This window comes from Dipodomys spectabilis, unplaced genomic scaffold, assembly GCF_019054845.1.
Source record: "Dipodomys spectabilis isolate Male_0828 unplaced genomic scaffold, ASM1905484v1 ptg000266l, whole genome shotgun sequence".
Classification (NCBI taxonomy): Eukaryota; Metazoa; Chordata; class Mammalia; order Rodentia; family Heteromyidae; genus Dipodomys; species Dipodomys spectabilis.
In genome coordinates this window covers 6,999,924-7,015,217 of record NW_024870943.1, presented here as the reverse complement: position 1 = coordinate 7,015,217, position 15,294 = coordinate 6,999,924, and the positions used below count along the sequence as shown (strand labels likewise).

Genomic DNA, 15,294 nt, shown 5'->3' with positions numbered 1-15,294 from the left:
GTGGGGGCCCCGAGGGGATGGGACAGCGCAGCCCAGCTCCCCCAGCCCCCCCAGACTCCCTCCACCACACAGGGGTGAGGCCCATAGCTGGCTCCACCCACCCCCCAAAAGCTGCAACACCCTCAAAATCCACTCTGAAGGTGGGACACGGTGGCTCACACCTGTAATCCCAGCTGCTCAGGAGACTGAGGTCTGAAGATCATGGTTCAAAGCCAGCCCGGAAAGGAAAGCCTGTGAGACTCTGATGTCCAATGAACCAGAGAACAATTCACCAGGGACGCTATGGCTTGTGTGGCAGAGCAGCAGCCTTGAGCACAGAAGCTCAAGAACAGCGCCCAGGCCCTGAGTTCAAACCCCGAGACTGCCACAACATAAATAAATCATTAATCATTAACGCATGGATTGTGTGGTGTGGAAAATTATACCTCCAAAAAACTTGTTTAGGAGGCCAGGCGTTCGTGGCTCATGCCTGTCATCCTAGCTACTCAGGAGGCTGAGATCTGAGGATCATGGTTCAAAGCCAGCCCAGGCAGGAAAGTTCGTGAAATTCTTTTTTTTATTTTATTTTATTTTTTTTTTTTTTTGTCGGCTGTGGGGCTTGAATTCTGGGCCTGGGCGCTGTCCCTCAGCTCTTCAGTTCAAGGCGAGCGCTCTACCACTTGAGCTACAGCGCCACTTCCGGTTTTCTGATGGTTTTATTGGAGATAGGAGTCTCATGGTCTTTCCTGCCCAGGCTGGCTTTGAACCGTGATCCTCAAATCTCAGCCTCCTGAGCAGCTAGGATTACAGGCGTGAGCCACCAGCGCCCGGCTGTGAAATTCTTATCTCCAATAAACCATCAGAACACCAGGGTGGTGCTGTGGCTCAAGTGGTAGAGCGCTTGCCCTGAGCCAAAGAGCTGAAGGACAGCGCCCAAGCCCAGAGATCAAGCCCCACGACCGATCAAAAACAAAAACAAAAACTTACTTTGGAGCCAGGTGCTGTGGCTCCAGCCTGTCATCCTGGCTGAGATCTGACACCATCCAGACCCTGAGTTCAAGCCCCACAATTGACGAAGAAAAAAAAACTGTTCTGGGGAAAAAAAAACAGGGTTTGGAGGCATGGCTCAGGTGGTCACGCACCAGCCAATGAGTGAAAGCGTCAGGTACTGAATTTTAGACCCAGTCTCTCAGACAAAACCCACAAAACAACGGGAGGGAAGGAAGTGGTGGCTGAGGCCAGTCTGGAGTCCATGGGAGCTGTGGGAGGGAGGGGAGCAGCAGGCCCCTGGAGGCCAGGCTTGAGGTGCTGGGGTCAGATGTGGTGTCCCTGACACTTCGTTATCCCAGAATGGTGAGGGCTCCTGGCCACGGGCAGGATGGACTTCCACCTGCGGCCAGCAGGGGGCAGCAGAGACCACGACCATTTCCAGTCAGGTGTGTGTGTGTGTGTGTGTGTGTGTGTGTGTGTGTGTGTGTGTGTGTGTGTGTGTGTGTGTCCCTCCTCCTCCCTCCCCCTCACACACTGTTGTAAGGTAAATCATCCCAGAAGCCGCACTTTAAAATATAGAATATCGGAGTCTTCATTATACAGTTAACAGGCTGCAGGCTGCCAGTTGTTACAAAGGCTTGTAGCATGCAAATACACATAACACAGCTAGGAAACATGCTAAAGAGGAAAGAGATAACCAAAACAATACCAACAAGCCAATTCAGCTCCAATGGAGAGCTGAACTGGGATGCCATGCTGACTGGAGATGAGCCAGGAGACAGGACACAGGACACGATCACAGAGACACACGTGGAATGGAGTCCCAGCGGCTAGGCTGGTCTGGGCCTAAATAGGTCTGGGCAGGGGGCAGATCCTTAGGAAGTTCCCAGTCTCAGGCACTGGACTGACAGATTCAGTAACCTATCAGCCAAGGGGCTGGGAAGGTGGCTCAGTGGTAGAGCGCTTGCCTTGCATGCCAGAGGCCCTGGGTTTGAATCCTCAGCACCACATAAGCAAAAAGAAAAAAGCCGGATGTGGGGCTGTGGCTCAAGTGGTAGAGCACTAGCCTTGAGCTGAAGAGCTGAGGGTCAGCACCCAGGCCCAGAGTTCAGGCCCCATGACCGGACCCAAAAAAAACAGAAAAACAAACCTATCAGCCAAGTGCCTGCCCCTGCCTCCAGGGATCCGAGCCGGCACATTACCTGCAAGGGGGGGGGGGGTCCTTCCTCCAGCAGGAAGACCCCTACCATCCACCATGTGGCCAATATGGCGCCGGCCAGACCTGACCTCCTTACTTCAACACCAGCCCCCTCCATGCTCAGCTCATTAAACCTCCCGACCCCAGGTCCTTTACACGTGCCATGCCAGCTACCAGAACACATTCTTCCTCCCCTTCCCCCTCCTCCCCATATCCACAGGCTCCGGGTCACCTCTGGAGGAAGGTGGGCCCCCTCCCCCAACTGCTGCCTGGTTTTCTGGTGTCTTCTCCCAGTCTTTCCCACTACTTGACTTTAGGTGTCAGGTTTTGTTTTGTTTTTTTTTTTTGGCTAGTCCTGGGGCTTGAACTCAGAGCCTGGGCACTGTCCCTGAGCTTCTTTTGGCTCAAGGCTGGCATTCTACCACCTGAGCCACAGCGCCACATCTGGCTTTTTCTGTGTATATAGTACTGAGGAATCGAACCCAGGGCTTCATGCCTGCCAGGCGAGCAATCTACCACTGAGCCGCCTTCCCAGCCCTGTGTGTGTCCTTGTCTTTCTGAAGATGAAGGTTCGTTCGATGATACCCCCAGCCTTGGCTGTGGGGAGGCCATGGAAGAAGACAAGGCCCAGCCTTCCCCCCCTCCCCCCACCCCCCTCCCCCCACCCCCCTCCCTCCACTCCCCCTCCCCTCCATCCCTCCCCACCCCGCCTCCACACGTGAGTGAGGAATGATTGGAAGGAGGCCTGGATTCCCTTCTCCCAGTCTGCAGCCACGCCCACCCCTGGAGACCACGCCCCATTCCAGAGGCCACGCCCTTCTCAAGCCCCAGTGGCTAGGGAGGAAAGGCCCCACCCACCACGCAGCCTGGCTCCATCTCCAAGACAGATATTGATAAAGCCAGTGATGGGGGGGCGGGCAGGCACCCCCTCCCAGAGCTCCCCAGGGGACTGGTGAGATAAGGGACAAAATAAGGTCACCGGGCTGTGTCCCCAGATGGCCCAGCAGAAAATTACCTGCCGCCTCTTGGCCAGGCCGTGGCCCTGAGCCTTGGTCTTCTCTGCAGCCTGGCTTCTTTGGGTTGGGCTGGGGTAAAGCCACCATGGCAGAGACCCCACCCCCACCTCCCCAGCTCCTGTGGAGGCTGGGGCAGGAGGATGGTTGGGGGCCAGGAGTCCCCAGATCGGCCTGGGCAACCTCGAGAGGCCCAGGTCTAGGACTGTCAGAGAGAGATCAGGACAGCCAGACCACCAGTCTGCTTTGCTTGTTGGTTGGTGTTTTTGTTTCGTTTTTGTGCCAATCCTGGAGCTTGAACTCAGGGCCTGGGCTCTGTCCCTGAGCTTTTTCACTCAAGGCTGGTGCTCTACCACTTGAGCCACAGCGTCACCTCCGGTTTTCTGGTGGTTCATTGGAAATTAGAGTCTCACGGACTTTCCTGGCCCGACTGGCTTCAAACCACCATCCTCAAGATCTCAGCCTCCTGAGTAGCTCGGATGACAGGTGTGAGTTACAGGCACCTGGCTCACCAGTCTGCTTTTGCCACAGGGGTTCTATGAAGCCACTGGGGGGGGAGGGGCATAAAAGATTCATGAGAAAACCCTGAATTTTCTCCCAAGGGACTGGGAGCCACAGCGGGATGCAAGCAGAGGAAAGAAAAGACAGGAGCTTCTGTTTTAATTATCATTATTTTTAGCTGGGAGCTGCTCAGGAGGCTGAGACCTGGGGATCTCAGTTCGAAGCCAGCCTGGTCAGAAAAGCCCCCAGGAGACTCTTATCTCCAGTGAACCACTCAAAAACTACAAGTGGAGCTGTGGCTCAAGTGGTAGAGTGCTAGCCTTGAGCAAAATTGCTCAGGGATGCACCCAGGTCCTGAGTTCAATTCTCACCACCAACCAAAAAAATAAATTAGCTGGGAAGGTGGCTCAGTGGTAGAGTGCTTGCCTAGCATGCATGAAGCCCTGGGTTCGATTTCTCAGTACCACAGGAAAAAATAAAATAAAATAAAATATTATTATTTTTAATTCTTTTAAGCAGAATCCTAGGGTTTGTTTTTTTTTAATCTTTTTGTTGCTGCTTGACACTGAGCTGTGCTCTGTGGCACAGGCTCACTCGTGATCTTCCTGCCTCGGCCTGCCAAGTGCTGGGATTACAAGCATGCGTCACCACGCCCAGCTCAGGTTTCTGTTTGAGAAAGACTCTCTCTCCCTCTCTCTCTCCCTCTCTTCCTCTCTCCCTCCCCCCCCCTCTCTGCGCCCTGGGGGAGGGAAGGGACCCTGGAAATGGGGGCTTGGAAGGGTGGCAGAAAGACAACCCAAAGCTGCCTGGAACAGGATGAGGGTGGAGGGAGAGAAAGAAGGGAGAAGGAGGCAGGTGTAAGTCACTGCGCCTTCCCTGATAAGAGGCCTGGCCGGGATGCTCAGGGCGATCCGGGACAGGTGAGTCACAGGAGCCCAGGGACATTGGAGAGACATCATCACAGGTTCTGGGACTCAGTCCCAGGGCTAGGACTGGACGGGGTGAGGTGAGGTTGCAGGTGGGGAGGGCAACAGTCCCCTCCCCTGCCCCCCCCCCACCAAAGAGGGCGGCCCGGGACACGGCACACGTGGGAGCCAGCCAGGACAGGTGAGGCAAGCATGGCCTCCCGCCCGGAGCCGGGTGTCCACAGGTCCAGAGAGGCGCCAGGACCCAGAGCCATCAATATCTGGTACCGCTCGGATGGCAGGAAATCCCCCCCAGCTCAGAGCCCTCCCCAGAACCCCTCTGCCACCCCAGTGTAATCCACAGACCCCCCCCACAATCCCCGCCCTTCCTTTTTTTCTTTAAGTCGGTCGTGGGGCTTGAACTCCAGGCCTGGGTGCTGTTCCTGAGCTCTTTTGCTCAAAGCCAGCACTCGATCACTTTGAATCACAGCTCTACTTCCGGTTTTCTGGTGGTTCAATGGAGATAAGAGTCTCATAGGCTTTTCTGCCTGGGCTGGCTTTGAACCGTGATCCTCAGATCTCAGCCTCCTGAGTAGCTAGGATGACAGGCATGAGCCACCGGCTCCCAAATCCCCTGATTAATCCCCCATTTCCCCAACTCCTAGCAAATACACTCCTCTTTTCATGTTTATTTATTTATTTATTTTATTGTGTGTCAGTCTCAGGTCCTGGGCGCTGTCTCTGACTTTTTCATTCCAGGCTGATGCTCTACTGCTTGAGAGCCAGCTCCAGTTCTGGGATTTTTCTCTTTTTTTAGTGGTTCATTAAAGATAGGAGTCTCCTAGAAAACCAGGCCCCAGTGGCTCACACCTATCTTCCTAGCTACTAAGGAGGCTGAGATATGAGGATTGTAGTTCGAAGCCAGCCCGGGCAGAAAAGTTCCCATGTGACTCTTTTCTCCAATTAACAACTCAAAATAAAACACCAGCCGGGCGCCGGTGGCTCAGGCCTGTAATCCTAGCTACTCAGGAGGCTGAGATCTGAGGATCGCGGTTCAAAGCCAGCCCGGGCAGGAGAGACCGTGAGACTCCTATCTCCAATAAACCACTAGAAAACCGGAAGTGGCGCTGTAGCTCAAGTGGTAGAGCGCTCGCCTTGAGCTGAAGAGCTGAGGGACAGCGCCCAGGCCCAGAGTTCAAGCCCCACAACCGTCAAAAAAACAAAATAAAAAAAACACCAAAGTGGAGCTGTGGCTCTTGAGCAAAAGAGCTCAGAGTTCAGAGACAACCACCCAGGCCCTGAGTTCAAGCCCCAGGATGGATCCAAAAAAAAAAAAAGGCTCATGGACTTTCTTGCCCAGGATGGCTCCAAACCTATGACCCTCAGATCTGAGCCTCTTCATTTGTAAAAGGTTCAGACCTCCAGAGTCATTTGTTTGTGTGATGGAAGCCAAGGCCTTCGAATCCTAGGCAAGTGCTCCTCCATTGAGCACCCCCAGGTGCCCCCAGGCACATCCCCTTCCTTCCCATCCCTGTCCCCTGAGACCACATCTGGGCTTACCTGGAGAGCAAAGGGGGGGGAGCCACCCGCCACTGCTCACCCCTGCCTTGCCCCTCCATGATGGTGACCATGGCCCCCACGCAGGCCACGGGGTGCCCTGGGGCCCTGCAATCTTGCCCTGTCCCTTCTTCTCCCTCCCTCCTGATGACCTGGTTCTTCTCCCAGCACCAAATCTGGGCCTTTGGCACCGGCAGGTTTAGGCAGCGGCCCCAGGAGACCTGGCCGGGTCGTGGCCTTTGGCTGTTCCTGCCACGCCCGCCCTGGTCCCCAAATGGGGCCTCAGATCTTTGGTGACTTGATCCCTCCAAATTCAGGTGACCTCCCCAGCTCCAAATTGCCGAGCCCTCTCAGGTCCGGGGGCAGACGCAGCCGAGCACCGGCCAGGAAGGGCCTGCGGGGTCTGTGGGTGCGGCACCCCAACACCATCATTGCCAAGAGCCAAGAGCAGCCAGGGGGCTGGAAGATGGCGCCGGCTCCGTGCCTCTGTCTCCTCTTGAGTGGTGAGCAAGGAACAGCCCAGCCTCTTCAGACCCCTCCAGGACCCCAGGGAAGGGGGGACCCAAGCAGGCTGGGGAGGGAGAGTCTCTCAAGAGGCCCCCGGCTGGGCAGCACCACCACAGACATACCAGGAGTGTGTGGGGACACTGGGGGATTTGGGGACCAGACAAAGGGTGGCCCTAGCACCCAGGCTCCTATGACAAACCCCAGTGCAGCAAGGGAAGCCTGGCTAGCATCGGGATTCCCTTCCCTGAGGATGGGGCTTTGGGGTGGTTGCAGCCTGAGCCTCAGCCTCTCCCCCTCAGCCTGTCAGGATGTGTCAAGGTCATTTGAAGGTCGCAAGGGCAGTATGTGTCCCTGGGCTAAAGGACCCTATTTTGCAGACAGGGAAACTGAGGCTCAGAGAGGGGAGGCCCCTGCCCAGGGACTGGCAGCACACAGTGGCAGAGCCTCTTGCTGGACCCTCTTCTCACCCAACTTCACTGTTTCACCTTACTCAACTCTCAAATCAGCCCTTGGAGGGGTGGGGTGCGGGTATCTGGGGCTTCTCTGTCCCCTTGGTGGTGGGATACAGTGGTCTCATCCCTGCTTGTGGCACCTGCAAGGCCTAACCTGGGCATCAGGACCTGGAACTGCTAATAAGGGGCTGTAGTGTCTGGCATGGTGGTGCCTACCTGTAATCCCAGCACTCAGGAGGCTGAGGCCGGCAGATCCTGAGTTTGAGGCCAACATAATGAGATAATAATAATAATTCATGTGTATATATGTATGGGGGGACACTTTAAGCCTTGTCCTGGACCCTCTTCCCTAGGAGGTCCCCTAAGTCCCCCAGTTTTCTGCTTTGTGAAGCACTTAGTAGGCACCAGCTATGTACTAAGCCTCAGGCTGGATCTTTTTCCAGGCCATTCAATTCTCCACCCACCCCCTCAAGAAGAGAGAGAAGCCAGACAGAGGGACAGACAGACAGACAGACAGACAGAACTTTTAGGTGGTGGGCTGGGAAGGTGGCTCAGTGGTAGAGCGCTTGCCTTGCATGCCTGAAGCCCTGGGTTCCATTCCTCAGCACCATATAAGCAAAAAGAAAAAAGCCGGAAGTGGTGCTGTAGCTCAAGTGGTAGAGCGCTAGCCTTGAGCTGAAGAGCTGAGGGACAGCGCCCAGGCCCAGAGTTCAGGCCCCACGACCGGACCAAAAAACAAAAAAAAGGATTTTTAGGTGGTTCCTTGCAAGGGACCAGCGAGCTGCAGGTTCGAATCCCATCCTGCTGTGCCTGACCCCCGTCCTCTCTTGTCCCAGCTCTGATCCTGAATGTGGGGGCCGAAATCTCCATCACCCCCCAGCCGGCCCAGCCAGCCGAAGGGGACAATGTGTCGCTGGTGGTCCGCGGGCTCCAGGGGGAGCTGCTGGCCTACAACTGGTACGCGGGGCCCACGCTCAGCCTCACCTACCTGGTGTCCAGCTACATCGTGAGCACAGGGGACGAGACCCCTGGCCCAGCCCACACAGGACGGGAGGCCGTGCGCCCCGACGGCAGCCTGGACATCCAGGGCGCCCTGCCCAGCCACTCCGGCACCTACATCCTGCAGACACTCAACCGGCAATTTCAGACCGAGGTGGGCTACGGACACATGCAGGTCTATGGTGAGGCACTCCCATTGGTCCTTCCCAGCCGGCCAGGCTTTCTCTCCTCCTTCTCAAACCTTTGGTTGGGGGGGGGGGGGGGGTGTCAGCCTGGATAGGAAAGTCTGTGAGACTCTTGTCTTCAATAAGCTACTCAGAAAATGTCGGAAGTGGAGCTATGGCTCAAGAGCTAGAGCGTCATTAGCCTTGAGCCAAAGAAGCTCAGGGACAGCGCCCAGGCCCTGAGTTCAAGCCCTATGCCCTGCACCAGAAAAAGAGAAAAAAAACTAAAGGCAGAAAAAGAAAATTAAAAAACAAAACAAAAAACACCCCCCCCCCCAAAAAAAACAAAAACCCATTGAAATGTTTGACTACTTCCAGGATGGCTTCCAGGATTTCAACCTGCCTTATAAACTCTAATTCTTGTATCTTCTCCACAAAGATGCAGTCATGCCCCTAAAGGCCACACCCCAAAGCCACGCCTTCTCCCTCAGGCCACGCCCCTGCCTTTGGGCCACGCCCCCACGCAGATCACCCCTCATTCTGATGCCCACTTTGACCATGCCCCCATTAAAGACCAAGCCCACGGTCAACCACGCCCAGCATCTGGCCACGCCCACTCACTTGGCCACGCCCACTCACTTGGCCATGCCCATCAGGCCATGATCTCTCCCATAGACCTGGCCTGCTCTGACCACGCCCCCATCCCAGACCATGAGCATCCCAGGCCGCTCCTTGTTTGTGGGCCATCCCCCACCATGTGGCCACGCTCATGCTGTAGGCCACACCCCCCTCCCCCAGGCCTGAAGCTGCCCCCAGAGCAGGTGGTGCCCGGTCCCCTCCCCCTCTGCCTCTTCCTCCACAGAGATCCTGGCTCAGCCCAAGGTCATAGCCAACAACTCGGCCCTGGTGGAGCGGCGGGACACTCTGCGTCTGACCTGCAGTAGTCCCAGCCCGGCTGAGGTCCGTTGGTTCTTCAATGGTGGCACCCTGCCTGTTCCTGTCCGCCTCGGCCTGTCCCCAGATGGCCGGGTGCTGACCCGGCGGGGGGTGCTCAGGGAAGAGGCCGGGGCCTACCAGTGTGAGGTGTGGAACCCCGTGAGCATCAGCCGCAGCGAACCCCTCAACCTGACCGTGTACTGTAAGTCCTCTTGAGCCCCAGAATCACTGTCTCAGATGGGGAAACTGAGGCGGGGAGAGGGAAGCCATGGGCGTGGGCTCAGTCAGCAGGCAGTTCCCAGGGAAGAACCTAACAGGATTAAGAAACCCTGGCCCTGATGAGCCACCTAGGGCCTAGGGCCTCGAGTAACCCTTCAGTCAGGAGCAAAATATTTCAGCCGAGCATGGTGGCGCATGTCTGTAGTCCTGTGAGTTCTAGGCCAGCCTGGACTAATTAAGGAGTTCAGGGTGAGCCTAGGTTTGCATAGTGAAACCTTCAGAGGACCCAGGAATCCATGTCCTTGAAAGGACACAAGAGGCAGGAATGGTGGAGGGGCAAGACTGAACATCAGGCAGCCCCCACACAGCACCTTGTGGCATAGATAAAATCCCAGGAGGGAAAATAAGCCCACTGAGCTCCATGAGGATGGGTGATCCAGGAAACCTAAGATCAGAGGATTCCAGCAAGACCCTTCAATACCTCAGCTTGCTCTGGGCTCTTGTGCTCACACCTGTAATCCCAGCTTCTTAGGAGGCTGAGATCTGAGGATCACCGTTCAAAGGCAGCCTGGGCAGTGCCTGAGACTCTTACCTCTAATGAACCACCACCAAAAAAGTCCGAAGTGGAGCCGTAGCTCAAGTGGTAGAGCACCAGCCATGAGTGCAAAGGGGCAAGCAAGAACCCGAGGCTCTGAGTTCAAGTCCCAGTATTGGCCTAAATTTAAAAGAATAATAGAAGTAAAATAGAAACCACCCTGGAGTGAGTCAGAGACCAAGTGGATTCCACAAAGGCAGGAATTCTTGCTTCCCCAGCCCCTGGCTGTGGGGAAGAAAGCTCTGGGGAGCACTTCTGCACTCCAGCCCTCCACCCCTTCTCTCTCTCCATCCTGCCCCCCCCCCACACACACACCAGTTGGACCTGAGCGCGTGGCCATCCTGCAAGATTCCACCACACGCACTGGCTGCACCATCAAGGTGGACTTCAACGGGTCGCTGGGGCTGTGGTGTGTGGCTCGCTCGTGCCCGGAGCCGCAGTACGTGTGGGCCTTCAACGGGAAGGCCCTGAGCAGCGTCGGTGCACAGCTCAACATCTCCAGCATGACAGCCGCCCACGAGGGCACCTACACCTGCATCGCCAAGAACCCCAAAACCCTGCTGTCGGGGTCAGCCTCTGTGGTGGTCAAGCTCTCTGGTGAGTGTTTCCTCTCCCCATGCCCCCTGGCCATCAGCCACCCAGCACCTGGTCACGTGGTCCTGCCACACATAGCCCCCCTCCCCCGGGGGCGGGAACACAACCGGAAGTCACTGCCATTGGTGGATGGAAAGGCTTCACTTCTGACCTGGGGGGAGAGCAAGACAGAAGAGATTTGGGGGGGGGGGGTATGGAACTGTTGGGGAGTGGGGGGGTCCCAGAGGGTTCTGACCATCCCCTGTAAGGGGATTTGGGGGGGTGGCTTTGAATATTAGGACTTTGTTAATTCTACCTGGGTTTCTCTCCTAAATGGTGATCATCGTCCCTCCCCAGGGGGGAAGGAGGGCAGCAGGATGGTCCTCCCCCTCCTTCTGTGCTCCGCCCTTCCCTCCCCCTACACAGGCTGGGTCTCACCCCAAGGGGGGGACAAATAAACCCCAGAGCAGAGATGGTGATGGGGGCCACAGAGGTAAGTCTACCGCCCACCCAGGGCCACGGCAGGAGACACGGGCGGGTCAGATGGCTTCTGGGGACCCCCCGCCCTGGCTGAGTAGGTCAAAAACAGAAGAGACAGAGACAGAGAGACTGAGAGTAACTCTGTGATTCCCTTCCTGGGGGAGAGGCTAGTCAGATGGTAGAGACCTGGCCTCATTCAAGGAGCTGCCAGTCCAAGAGAAGAGGCCATGCTCACCCTCCATCCCTGGGTGTGCTTCTGTTCTGATGGAGGAGACACAATGAGGAGAATATTCCTAGTCTGATGAGGGAGGCCCATTTTCCACCACTGGGGTACTCCCAATCTGATGGGGGAGTACTGGCCCCCCCCTCTTTCTTTCTAGGAATTTCTCATCTGATAGGATAGGCCTGTTTCTCCTCTTAATTAATCAACCAATAAACAAACCTGGGATTCCCCAAGTGTGGAGTTTTCCAGTCTGATGGGGGAGACACGGCCTCCTCCCTCTTGAATCTTTGAATCTGAGGAGGAATTGGGTGCCCCGCATGCTGCGGGGGGCGGGGGGGCGCTTGACCTAACAACACCCCCAGTCTAGAATTTCCAATCTGATGGAGGAGACAGACCCTGACCCCTTTAGGGTGTTCATGTGACAGAAGAGACACTGGTTTGGGGGAGATGCTGCTTTTGGTGACCTACCTCCCCGTGCCCACCGCCTTCTGCCTCTCCCCCAGCACCCCCATGGGCAGTGCCAGTCAGACGGGGGAGGCTGGAGGCCGTGGAGTCAACTCTCTGTCTCCCCAGCGGCGGTGGTGGCCATGATGATCGTGCCGGTGCCCACGAAGCCCACGGAAGGCCAGGACGTGACACTGACCGTGCAGGGCTACCCCAAGGACCTGCTGGTGTACGCCTGGTACCGCGGGCCCGCCGCCGAGCCCAACCGGCTGCTCAGCCAGCTGCCGTCGGGGAACTGGATCGCCGGGCCGGCGCACACCAGCCGCGAGGTCGGCTTCGCCAACTGCTCCCTGTTCATCGCCAAGCTCAACCTGACCGACGCCGGCCGCTACACCCTCAAGACGGTCACCCTGCAGGGCAGGACGGACACCCTGGAGGTGGAGCTGCAGGTGGCTCGTGAGTGTGCGGGGCAGGGGGTGGGTGGGTGGGGGAGAAACACGCCTGCCTCCTCCATCTGACTAGGTCAGAGGGCAGAGGCCTCCTCCACCAGACTGGAGAGACATCCCCCCAGGGGTGCCCGACCGCTGCCACCCTCCTTCCCCCCGCACTTGGAAGAGGTTCACAGGGTGAGGGCAGGCATCTTCTGCAGCTCAGTGGACTCCCAAGATGGTTTCACCCCTTCTGCTATAATTGGGGGGCTGAGCGCCTGGTGAGTGTGTGTCTCCCCCACCCAGCTGGAGACGGAGCACAGGGGTGCCACAGGGACCTCGGTGGGCCTACACGATGGGGCCACCTCTCTTCCTTCCTACCATGGGAAGAGTGAGGGCAACAGCCTCCTCCATCAGACTGGGAGCTCCCAGGAAATTAGGGACTGTGTCTCCTCCATCAGACTTGGACTTCCCAGAAAGTTAGGGACTGTATCTCCTCCATCAGACTGGGAGCTTGCAGAAAACTAGGGGTCATGTCTCCTCCATCAGACTGGGAGCTCCCAGAAAACGAGACTGTGTCTCCTCCATCAGACTGGGAGCTCCCAGGAAGTTAGGGACTGTATCTCCTCCATCAGACTGGGAGCTTGCAGAAAAGTAGGGGTCAGGTCTCCTCCATCAGACTGGGAGCTCCCAGAAAACTAGAGACTGTGTCTCCTCCATCAGACTGGGAGCTCCCAGAAAGTTAGGGACTGTGTCTCCTCCATCAGATTGGGAGCTCCCAGAAAACTAGGGGTCGTGTCTTCTCCATCAGACTGGGAGCTCCCAGAAAGCTAAAGACCGTGTCTCCTCCATCAGACTGGGAGCTTGCAGAAAACTAGGGGTCATGTCTCCTCCATCAGACTGGGAGTTCCCAGAAAACTAGAGACTGTGTCTCCTCCATCAGACTGGGAGCTCCCAGAAAACTAGAGACTGTGTCTCCTCCATCAGACTGGGAGCTCCCAGAAAGTTAGGGACCATGTCTCCTCCATCAGACTGGCAGCTCCCAGAAAGTTAGGGACCATATCTCCTCCATCAGACTGGGAGCTCCCAGAAAGCTAAAGACCGTGTCTCCTCCATCAGACTGGGAGCTCCCAGAAAGCTAAAGACCGTGTCTCCTCCATCAGACTGGGAGCTCCCAGAAAGTTAGGGACCATGTCTCTTCCATCAGATTGGGAGCTCCTAGAAAATTAGGGGCCATGTCTCCTCCATCAGACTGGGTGCTCCCAAAACTCAGACAGGCCTGCTCAGTAGAATGGTGCGTTAGAAGGTCACTCAGATCCTGGGAACCAGGCCATTTCCCAAGTCTGGAGTCTTGCCTCCCCCATCAGATTCTCAGGAGTCCTGTGACTGAGGCAGGGGTGTTTCTGCCTCAGACTGGAAGCTTCCAGGCTCTGCCCCGCCCCCCCCCCCATCCCCTTTAGACAGCCTTCCTCCTCAGTGGTGTTGGAATGTGGATGATCGGTGGGAAGGCCAGCAGCCATCACCAGCCAAGCTGAGGACCGGGGCCAGGGATGGAGGGGGGCCAGGACTGGGGGGGGGCGGGGGCCTGGGGATAGGGGGGCGCCGGGGCCTTACCTTGTCTCTCCTCCCAGTCAGGCTCCTCCCTGGCTCCAGGACACGGAACTTGGCAGCTGCCTGGCCCTGGCACCGGCTGAGCAGGGGCGGGGGGTGGGAGGGAGGCCAGGCTGGGATAGGGGGGCAACAGGATGGGGGGGCACCAGGGGTGGCTCCCCCATTTAGCTGATGGCCTGGTCCCCTGCCCCATCCTCTCCCACAGCCCTGGAGTAGCAGCCGGCGAGCTCACCTCGGACCCCTGGGGGAAGAAGAGCTCACTGCGGCGCACCCCCCGACCCCCTTGACCGCAGGACCACTGGCTCCCCAGCCTGTCCTTGCTGGGGGGCCGCCTGCTCTGCCTCCACTAGCTAGAGCCAGCAGCGCCCCACTCCTCCCCAACCCCGAGCTGTCAGAGAGCCTCGCTGGCCATAAACGTCCTGGTTCACGCAGCTGGTTCACGTATCGTCTCTTTCCTGTCCCGCGCCGGATCTGACAACCTTCTGGGCCCACGCATGCCCACCGTGGCCCAGACCTCAGTACCCCAGGCTCCACCGCTGCATGGCGGTTCCCAGGCCTCCCTACGGCTCCCCAGGTTATATCCCGGGTTGGGGGGGGGAGGACAAGACCCTTTAATCAGAGCCAGGTAATGGGAAAAGGGGGCCCCAGTATCCCCACGCTACACCTCACTCCATCACTGGGCTCTGGAAGGTTCCAGCACCTTCTGGCCCACACCTAGTTAAGATGGTCCTTTGCTGCATTGTTTTGGGGTCCCTGCTGTATACACCTCCAGCCACACCACTCCTCACCCACCCCAGGTCCCAAGACTCAGTAACACGCAGGAGAGACGGGGTAGAATTTCTTCTCTGGCTAGTAAGAGACATGGGAAATAGTACCTCACGCCTGTAATCCCAGCTATTCAAGAAGCTGAGATCTGAGGATCACAGTTCAAAGCCAGCCCAAAGCAGGAAAGTGAACAAGATTCTTAACCCCAATGAACCATCAAAAAGCTGGAAGTGGAACTGTGGCTCAAGTGGTAGAGCGCCAGCCTTAAGGAAAAACAAACACACAAACTGAGGGACAGCACCTAGGCCCTGAGTGCAAACACCAGGACTGGCACTAAAATAAGGGTCCCTAAGACAGTAGATGGCTGGTATGCCTGTGTGTGTGTGTGTGTGTGTCTGTGTGTGTGTCTGTGTGTGTGTGTGTGTGTGTGTGTGTCTGTGTGTGTGTGTGTCTGTCTGTGTGTGTGTGTGTGTGTGTGTGTGTCCCATCCAACAACTCCTGCTTAAATCTGATTGGCCATTTTGGTCACATGTCTGCTCTGACCGCAAGGGACTCTGGGAAATGTAGTCTTTCCCTTGGGCTCTGGTTTTAATGATGGTCATGGAGAATGCATCCCTCAGTGGGTAGCTGGCAGGTTGGGCTATGGGCCACTGACCTCCCAACTGGACAGAAAAAATAAAAAGAGGCTTTTGTTCCCTGTCCCCTCCATTCCCCCCCCCCCAGGTGACAGCCATACCCAGGGTGGAACAGCAGAG

General features: G+C 56.9%; 1 protein-coding gene across 1 annotated transcript; it reads left to right on the top strand.

Moving 5' to 3' along the window:
* The first annotated feature begins 1,357 nt into the window (after window positions 1–1,357).
* Window positions 1,358–14,061, top strand: Ceacam16 (CEA cell adhesion molecule 16, tectorial membrane component). The gene is made up of 8 exons (XM_042700235.1): window positions 1,358–1,415; window positions 6,461–6,646; window positions 7,939–8,283; window positions 9,128–9,403; window positions 10,334–10,612; window positions 11,865–12,191; window positions 12,258–12,444; window positions 13,980–14,061. Exons 1-8 carry the CDS (start codon window positions 1,358–1,360, stop codon window positions 14,059–14,061), a joined length of 1,740 nt encoding a protein of 579 aa, XP_042556169.1.
* The last annotated feature ends 1,233 nt before the right edge of the window (window positions 14,062–15,294 follow it).